This window comes from Hyposmocoma kahamanoa, unplaced genomic scaffold (assembly GCF_003589595.1).
Source record: "Hyposmocoma kahamanoa isolate Upper Pololo Valley unplaced genomic scaffold, ASM358959v1 88, whole genome shotgun sequence".
Classification (NCBI taxonomy): domain Eukaryota; kingdom Metazoa; phylum Arthropoda; class Insecta; order Lepidoptera; family Cosmopterigidae; genus Hyposmocoma; species Hyposmocoma kahamanoa.
In genome coordinates, this window is record NW_020654466.1 from 14,216,718 (window position 1) to 14,226,837 (window position 10,120).

The window sequence follows — 10,120 nt, forward strand, 5'->3', positions numbered from 1 at the left end:
ATCCATGAAGCAAAACATCCTACCTATAATATTTAAAGTACTTTCAAAGCCTGTATATTTTTTAAATATCTGCCTCAAAGTAAAAAGGTTACATACCTATTTTGTATAATACTGCCTAAGTAACGAAAAAGGCATAACTGTGCGTACTTTATACGACAGTTGTGCCTTTTCATTCGTTCCGAGGGCAGAATAATAAGAATTGCTTGCACTAAGATGTATTTACTGCATTAGGTTTGTCGATTATGATTACATACAACATAAATAATAATTACAAAATCATCTATTTTTCACATATTGATGAATTTACTTCCTGTACCATAGCTGAACTGTCTTCATTCTTTTAACTTTCTTTTGTAACTGAAGTACACCATAAAGCAGAGCTTCAGCGGATGGTGGACATCCAGGAACATAGATGTCTACAGGTACGATTCTATCACAGCCTCTGAAATGTTTTTTAAATTATTATAAAATAATTTAATTGAGTTGAAAGCAATTTAGTGACAGAGGCAAATTAGTTATGGAGTTAACCATAGATTTAGGAGTTAACATTGAAATCCCACTAAGAAATATGTTATAATAGTCCCAGTCTTACTGGTACCTACAAAGGAATCATTGGTAACTTCTTGTAAATTTACATCACAGCGTGACCATTATCGAACATTTGAAATTGGATTAGTCAGATAAAAGACGTCATTTGTCTGTTCTAGTCTCAAGAAACAAAATTTTGTCAGTCTGCTGTTTCTAAGTTCCAAGGATATTTTAACTTAACCACCCAGCAGAACCATTTAAATTTCCGAGAACCACAAATCCCAAAGAGCTCCTATTCTTGCCTAGATTTGATTTTACCCAGAAAATTGTATTAGTCGGTTCTAATCGGCAATTTCAGACTTAGTCGTTCCTTCACACACAAAACACAATGTGTATCAGTGTAGGCCGTAAATGTATTTTGCATATCACAAGTCTTTGTAGAAAAACTTTCTTAAATATTTGATAATTGAAAGTATTCATAATTTTTAGTTTTCAATACTAGCAAATTAGCAAAAAATATGTACATTGTTTGTTCTGCATATTTAATAGTGTATAATTATATGATTGTTGGGTTCCTGGCCTACCTGAGACGAAGGACATGCATTGAGTACTTTGTACCACTATTGATCAGAATTGATTACAAAGTGCAAGAATTGCTTATTTTATATGTTTGATTACACAAGTAGTTTTTGGGCCATTCCAAAGTGACGGGTGGAACATTTTAACTCCTTCTTTTCTCGAACTTTAAGTAATTTCTCCCTAACCATTGGTTAATTAGCCTTAAAATGAAAATATCATGAAGCCAGATATGCAACTCAACCGCGACTATTTCGTTACATAAATTTATGACATTATTTATACTCAAAACTTTAAATTTTCTAAATGTGACGGGTGGGACACTCGCGACACCCGCATGTTTGAGTTGATGGCTTCATTGCCAAGGTCAAGACAAACTATTAATATTTTGTTCAGCAAGTTTTTCATATGTGATAACTGGAATGTTAAAGTTCTATTTTATATAAACACTTCATTAATAACTTTGGTAAATTTTAAGGAAATTAATATTAAGTTGTGTGAGTTACAATTTAATACACAGAATTAATAAAATTACACTGTTTAATATGAGATCCATCATTAGTAATATAAATATTTTATAATTTAGCTCTGACTAAGACATTTTAACAAAAAAAAACAGAATTAAAGAACTGATAAAGTAATCCTATTATTTTTCCTGAAACACTATCTACGACGACATGAAATCAAAGTCACGCATGTAAATTGTGTTAATAAATTTGAAAAATCCTGCCACATCCTTGAAGATTGTATCATATCAAAATATATCAAATTTTAGAAATTTTGCTGGAATATATAGTTAAAACTAGTGGAGACAGACATTTCATGAATTTCCTGATGATAAAAATCATCAGGAAAAATGTTGTCAGTTTATCATTGTTTTTTTTTAAGTGTTAAAATGTCTTAATTATGAGAAGAATTATAAAATATTTGCTTACAAATGATGGATCTACATATACACAGTGTATTTTTATAAATTCTATGTATTCAAATGTAACTTGTCACAGAATGGTGGAACAATTTAACACATCAAATGTTTAACTTCGAAATTAGAGCAACTATTACACTTAGTAAACATCGTAGAAACTCGAATCCACGAAAATGCAAACATTCAGTCAAAGTAAAAATGTTTAGAAATATGTTCCACCCATCACACTTCCAAATCTCAATATTTATATTCTCATTTACATGCACGATGCCCAATCAAGCCAAAATAATGACCCTTATTACTTTTCCAAAAGTGAATGATAATAGATTGCATATTTATTGGTTAAAATAAAAATATATATGTTTCATTGTGACAGGTGGGATTTGAAATTATTAGTATTTATCATTGTCCGTAGAACAAATGAAGACTAAAGCGGAGTGTCGCGCTCTGTATACGATTTTAGCGCCTTACAAGTGCGGACACTTTTTAGCGCGGACCCGACGTCCATATAATTGTAAGTCAATGGTATTTATAGAAACTTTAGTAACTCTTCACTATATATACTTCCATGCAATCACCTATAACTGTTTTAAAATTCATAAATTGTATTTTCTTTGACAGTAATAAAAGTTGCACAAATAACCGCGAAAATTGTTGCTAACATTATAGGAAAGAATGCCTCACCATAGGGACAGCACTATGGTTGCGTTAATGAAAAGAAAAACTACAAAATTGTACAATATCCGAAAAATCTCATTTATTTCTAATGATTTGATTTATTCGGCGTATTCTAGTCATATAATTGAAACCAAATTGTGTAATTTTTTTTTTTAATCACAGTGTCATATTCACTGGAATGACCCTTTTATATATGTTTTATATATATACGTATATATATATATATATATATATATATATATATACGTTTTTTATATATTTATTATATGTTTTTAGATATGTTTGCTTCACAGTGTTGTAGTTCACTCTTTTTTGCGCAAATTCACTCATTTATAATTAATGTTTTTATCATTGTAATTAATAATACAAGTAACATTCGAGAACAAATTGATGTTATGGTTAAATTATACCCCTAATACTCAACCTCACCATACTCAGCTCATATTTAAAAAAAAATACTTTGACAAACAGGAAAAACAATATTCAAAATGTTGGAAATGATTATAATCACCACAAATATAAAGTATTGAGTGAACTCACAGAGAACAATTGCAATGGTGGCCTTCTTTAGACCCATATTTCATTATGTGTATGAAGTTACTACTTAACAATTGCTATCAATGGAAATATTAGTATATCTTTTGACCTTGTCTTATTTCAATAATTTTGAAATTAGATCTGACTAATTTGTGAGTTGTTCTGGGTGCAATCTAATATAAGTTAGAAGCTGTGGTTCCTGAAATTGAAGTAATGCTGGTGAAATTTATTCCAGTGTGGGCAGAAAAACATCCTTATAACTCTGAAATAAGGGACCAATCATATATTGATTTTTTACCTGTCAAGTTAAATATTAAATAATCATGGCCATGCTGGAATAAGGCACACTAACATAACAAATCAAGTAAGTTAAAAGTGCTGAATAATAAGACAATAAATTAAAAAAATGGTAATGTCAAATAGTAAAAAAATTGTCATTATTTTTGCATCAAACCTAGTAACCTACAATTTGAGAATCACTATTTTATATGTGCAATTTGAAGTAAGCTATAAATTCCACTACATATTGAATTTATATATTGTATTAATAAATGCCTGTATTTACACAATATTAAGTGAAATTTATATATCTGAACACGTCATACTGTACCTCACAACAGAATAAGAGTAATGGTAATATCCACCACCATTAGCGCAGCTTCCCATAGAGATTACCCATCGAGGATCAGGCATCTGATCATATACTTTCCTTAAAGCAGGGGCCATCTTATTGGTCAAAGTTCCAGCTACTATCATCACATCAGATTGACGAGGTGAGGCACGAAAGACAACACCATACCTGTGAATAAAACAACACTATTAATAATAAGTAGTTACTAGTATTAATGCTGTCTGTAAATAGGGGGGTTCACTAAAATATTCTACCAAGTTACTTTTGGATAAAACAAAGTATGTTAAAAATCAATATGACATCTACCAAAACCATGGTTTTGGTAGATGTCATATTGGTTTGGACTTTGAAGGCCATGATCCTGGAGTCACCAACAAAAAACAGATGACTGCATTAGTGCTTGAGTCTCCGAGGTAGAAGACAAGCGAACTAACCTGTCCATGTCGTAACGAGGAGCAGCGATGTGCATCATTTCGACGGCACAGCATGCCAATCCAAAAGTCATGGGCCAGAGTGAACCCTTCCTTCCCCAATTCAGCAAGTCATCTAGTCTGGCCACAGCGTACTCCGCCGCATTAGTCGTATCTTGGAAAGGCGAATAAGGACGACGTTCTTGCGGATTAGGTGCAGGCAAGTGAGTCTGACGTACTTGATCTACTATAGGTGCAAACGCTCCTTTCTTTACTAACGATAGAACTATCGAAGGACTTTTGACTGATAAAGTTTTAATAGCCTGCATTTTGCCTGAAAAATAAATTACTTTGACAAAAAATAAGATACAACGCAGAAAAGATGGAATGTCCCTGTTGTGGTTACTTTTATAAAATAACTATGAAGACATGTCATATCCAACAGGTCGAATTTTGATTATTAATCTACTCCCAGTGAACTTACAGATTTATTTCATGCACCAATGTTGTTAAAATTTCCACTTTTGCCTAGAAATAGAAATAAAGTCAATATAATATAAACTTTACGTAATGTTGACAGCTACGTGTTCGTTTATAGGGTCTGCTATATTATTATGGATGAGAATATTTTTATATCGCCAATGAAAACTTCTTTGTACGTAATTCTTCTAGGTACCACAGAAAACATCATATTATTATAATTTTGAGGATTTACAATTATTTTGACTGTGGTATGTGCTATGATTTTATGTTATAATAAGGAGAGTACTTTCTTATACATTTTGTAGACATAATATTTCTATCTAGCCTCACAAATACCATACCTTGTGCTACAACCACAACCACAATTAAAGTCCGTTTTTAGTGAAGATGGAAAAATTTGACAATTCGTTGCGCAAAAGTGTTGCCCGTTCTCAAGTAGCTAGTGATTGCAGTCGATAAATATGAATGAATGAATTATCGACTGAATATTGGTTACGCTCACGCAATGATTGTCCGAACTTGTTAAATTTGAATCATCATCGGCCCATTATTCGTGCCACTGCTGGGCTACTATTGCTTTTATTTTTTTATTATAAATTAACATTGAAAAACGTAAAAAACTGTATAATAAAAATATACGTCATCTTTACTTATGCTGGTAATTGGTATATGCGAGTCGTTATTATATTACTTATTATAGACAAAAGTAGCTACTAAAATTTAAACAAATAAATAAATTGCCGCACGGGCACAGCGGGCCGGCAGAATTTGCCGCATTCGACTACCACTCTTTGGCTTGTTCGGATGTGCTCACTTGCGCTCGCGCTTATTACGTTTCTTTTGTTAGTTCACGTTATTGTTTTCTGTTATCGTGTTAAGTTTTTTTTGTTACTGTATTTGTTGCGTATTGCATCGCAATATGGACAACCCAGGACCATCCACTTCTTCGGGCATTTTATCGCCTCGAAAGAAAAGACAACGTATTGCTCTCAGTACTACTGAGAAGATGATGACGGAGAATGTATATAAATACATTGTTCAGGAAGAAAACAAGGGTTGCGATCCAAATCTTTTAGAAGCTGCCAGTAAAACAGAATGTGCTAAAAAAACGGCTGACATTCTGGGCATTTCAAAATCAACTGTTTATACAGTTCTAAAAGAAAAATGCGAAAATATGAACTTTCAGCCCCCTAAACCGAAAGGCAAGCGAAAAAGCTACATACAAAAATTCGATGAATTCCATTTGGAGGCCATAAGACGCAAGATTCATCAATTCTTTTTCCGAAACGAAGGTCCAACTATTGCCAAGGTAATCATTCGCAAATCAATATTCACTTTGGCAGATTATTTAAATAACTTGCTGTAGTTGTTTAGGTGCAGAAATCTTGGCGTATGACGTGTTTGTCAATTAAAGCTATCATTACAGTCAAATTGCGTAATTCGCACCAGAGATGGGCCAGCACTCGGGTTTTTCGGAGTTAGTTTGGGCACAGGTAAAGGGGCACGTCGCAAGAAATAACAAAACTTTTAAAATGAATGAAGTTAAAATATTGCTTGGAGAAGGGATAACTAATGTAACGCCACAAAAGTGGAAAAATTGTGTAGACCACGTTATCAACGATGTCGAAACGAAAATGCGCCAACTCGACCATTTAATTGACGAAGTATGTGATACATTTATTATACATGTATTGGATTCCGACGATACCATTACCTCGTCTAACACAGAAGAGATTTAGTTTCGAATTAAAAAAAATGTATATGAAACACGTATATATACATTTGTTTCGTAATTTGTGAATCCGCCCAGTGTGCATTATACATATTTAATTTTAAGTCAACATTTGAATTGTAGATTTTATAAGTACATTTGAATTGTAAAATTTATAAGTACATTTGAATTGTCAACTTTTGTAAGTTCATCACATCTATTAAAAATCAAAAAGGGAAATTTTGTGGTTTTTCATTTTAATTCAGTATAGATATTCAAATCCAACTATCATTATTAAAAATGTATATGAATAAAAACGAGTTCAGGTGGTATTGTACATAGTCTACAATAGGGCAATAATTTGAACGTGCGTCTGTAGATACTTTACGTATTGATTTTGATACTCGCGGGCCAAACGTCAAAATAAGAGTAAAGACGGCGATAACGCAATTACTAATCATTAGAATGTTATAAGTCTCACAATTCATACATTTTTTGGAAACTATTATCATCTTTCCAACCTATCGATAAATCTATCGACAATAGCTACATGACTATTTAAAATTTTACGAAAACTGGCAACCCTGCAAATGTCAAATTTTTCCATCTTCAATAAAAACGGACTATACAAAATAAAGATTGTAATCTTACTAAGATTGTAATATGTAATAGCATATTTAATAAGTAATATCAATTAAACAGAAATTATTTGGTAATATGTTTTTGTAACAATAAACGTACTATCATAGACTAACCTTATTGGTTAGTGGTTCCCTACTGTGTGATATAATCAATGTTAATATATAAAATCATTGGATATAATTTTAAAATGCTATTATCAAACAAATTTTACAAACAAGTGTGTTCAAAAAAATTCGAATTTTTTTAGCGGGAAACGGATGTCTTAAAATTTTCATAAAATTTCAATGAAAATGGTATATTTATGTTTATTTGGCTGATAATAAGAACTCGAAATCCATATATGCTCATATACAGGGTTACAGGAAAAGTCGTGCTAGATCCGTTAAGGGCGTGGAGTACTCATCATTTCTTACTTATTTTACTATGAAACACCCTACCCTAAACTTAACCCTTTTCGAGATTTTTTACTTTTATTTTTTTTATTCAAAATTGCCGATTTTTAGGCTACTAAATTTAATTTTGTTTATTTTGTGTGTCTTATTATTATAATTATTGCATTTTTACATGTGTGATAAGATGCTTTAGGACCTCAATCATTAAAATAGTGAATAAGTTAATTCAATACGCCGTAGTAGAAAAGAGAAAGTTAAGAAATTAAAAAAAAATTAGAAAGTTTATTTTTCTGTAAGGGATATCTAAAAAAAATATTACGGCAGTTGATCGGCAGACAAGTTATAAAATATCTACGTTTCATCAGCTATCTAACAAGGTATAACAATCTAGGGTTTTATTTAAATGCATTGAAAAAACTTAGTTTCATAGGCGATAGTGGAGGAGAAAATTAATACTTAGCCCTAAAAAGTATAACAAAACAATAGGTAAGCATGCAAAGTATTTATTAAATCAGGTTTTCACACAACTTTTTGTTATTCTACAGTTCATGTTCAACATGGCTGCCTCTGTTTCTAATACATTGTCGCATTCTTCTACGGAGACCAGTCTTCACTACTCCAGTGGTCAACGTTGTCCTCATTTGATTTGCTGCATCCACAATCCTTTCTTTTAACTCTTGCACAGACGAAACTGGATTTGACTCGCTGTAGACAAAACTTTTCATGCGCCCCCACACATGAAAATCCATGGGGGTTAGGTCCGGACTTCTTGCTGGCCATGGCAACGGCCCACCTCGTCCTATCCATTTGTTTGGATAATTTGTGTCCAGCCAGTCTCTGACACTTCACCTGAAATGGGCAGGGCAGCCATCATGTTGGAACCACATGTCCCTGATCAAGTTGAGTGGCAGATCATCCAGCAAATCACTCAAGTCTCCTCTCAAAAAATTTTCGTAACTTTCCCCATTTAGATTGTCCGGGAGAAAGTAAGGTCCAATCAAATGATTGGAGATAATACCCATCCACACATTCACGCTGAATCTTCGTTGGGAACCCTTCACTCGTTTCTTATTGGGATTCCTAAGTTCTTTTGGGGCCCAGTAATGCGCGTTGTGATAATTAGTTATGCCATCTTTATCAAATTTGGATTCATCTGTCCACAAGATATTTCTTAGAAAATCTGGGTCTTCTACGTCAGCATTTAGCATAAATCTGCAGAAGTCCAACCTTCTCGCGGGGTCTCCTTCTTCAATAGTGTGTACCGGCGTGTAATGGTACGGGTATAGGCCAGCAGTATGCACTGTAAACCACACTCTCTATTGCGAAAGTCCCAGATCACGGGCAACAATATTAGTGGAAGTAGTCGGATCCGCTCGAAAGCGTTGCACTATCTCATTGTCCTGTTCTTCGTCGTCATTAATTCGTGGTCTGCCCATGTCTGTATTTCGTCTCAAAATAGAGCCAGTTTCTCGAAGTCTCCGATAAACTCTGTCAAAAACAGCCACATCCGGCACTCGACGACCGGGGAATCGAGCTATGTATTCGTTGCGAGCTTGCGCAGACACACAATCGCAGTATCCGTAACAAATAAGCATATCAGCATATTCCTCAGGTGTGTACGACGTCATCTTCAACACTTCCGTAGCACAAGTACAAATCAAAGTCCGGTTAACAAGCACAGTAGTCACAAATCGGAAAAAACAGTCCAGAATCACAGCCAAGTCAAGAAAAAGAGCAAAACGATATCACATCTACTATGTACGAAGCACAAAAGCAGACTGACAAACAAAACAATATCCCGTGATATCTCTACAATATTTTTTCTTTCATTCGCACATACATAAACCGTCGCTTGTCTCACTCGCACGGTGCGTCTTAACTTAAGGACAATAGGCGCGGGACCGTTAGAACTGCTACCTGGAGCGCCCCAACTACTTTTTTTTCCACGAAATGCAATACAAATCCTAGATTGTTATACCTTGTTAGATAGCTGATGAAACGTAGATATTTTATAACTTATCTGCCGATCAACTGCCATAATATTTTTTTTAGATATCCCTTAGAGATAAATAAACTTTCTAATTTTTTTTAAAATTTCTTAACTTTCTCTTTTCTACTATGGCGTATTGAATTAACTTATTCACTATTTTAATGATTGAGGTCCTAAATCATCTTATCACACATGTAAAAATGCAATAATTATAATTATAAGACACACAAAATAAACAAAATTAAATTTAGTAGCCTAAAAATCGGCAATTTTGAATAAAAAAAATAAATGTCAAATATCTCGAAAAGGGTTAAGTTTAGGGTAGGGTGTTTCATAGTAAAATAAGTCAGAAATGATGAGTACTCCACGCCCTTAACGGATCTAGCACGACTTTTCCTGTAACCCTGTATATTAATTATATTATACATATAAACCTACTACAAACTTTTTAGCGCCAGATAAAAATTTACTCTAATTCGATTGAAAATGACATCGCCTCATAATTTGGGGTAAAAATTTTGTTTACATGGCTATTTAAAAAAACGTGCTTTGCTCGGACTGAAAATTGGCACGAAAAGATTTCTAAGATTGTTTGATAATAATTAGTGGTCAAAATA

General features: G+C 33.2%; 1 protein-coding gene across 1 annotated transcript; it reads right to left on the minus strand.

Annotated features, from left to right (window-relative positions):
* Positions 1-184: 184 nt before the first annotated feature.
* Positions 185-4,888, minus strand: LOC113235780 (NADH-quinone oxidoreductase subunit B 2-like). The gene is made up of 4 exons (XM_026471679.1): positions 4,770-4,888; positions 4,310-4,619; positions 3,855-4,043; positions 185-442 (listed from the first exon to the last, which is right to left on the minus strand). Exons 2-4 carry the CDS (start codon positions 4,612-4,614, stop codon positions 304-306), a joined length of 633 nt encoding a protein of 210 aa, XP_026327464.1. The 5' UTR covers positions 4,615-4,619; positions 4,770-4,888; the 3' UTR covers positions 185-303.
* Positions 4,889-10,120: the final 5,232 nt, after the last annotated feature.

Bases quoted from the DNA above. Each gene is read 5' to 3' on its own strand.
- LOC113235780 (XM_026471679.1), bottom strand. From the start codon at position 4,614: ATGCAGGCTATTAAAACTTTATCAGTCAAAAGTCCTTCGATAGTTCTA. The intron at 4,044-4,309 runs GTTAGTTCGCTT...TTTTATTCACAG, and splicing joins CCTCGTTACGACATGGACAG to GTATGGTGTTGTCTTTCGTG. The intron at 443-3,854 runs GTACAGTATGAC...AAAACATTTCAG, and splicing joins TACTCTTATTCTGTTGTGAG to AGGCTGTGATAGAATCGTAC.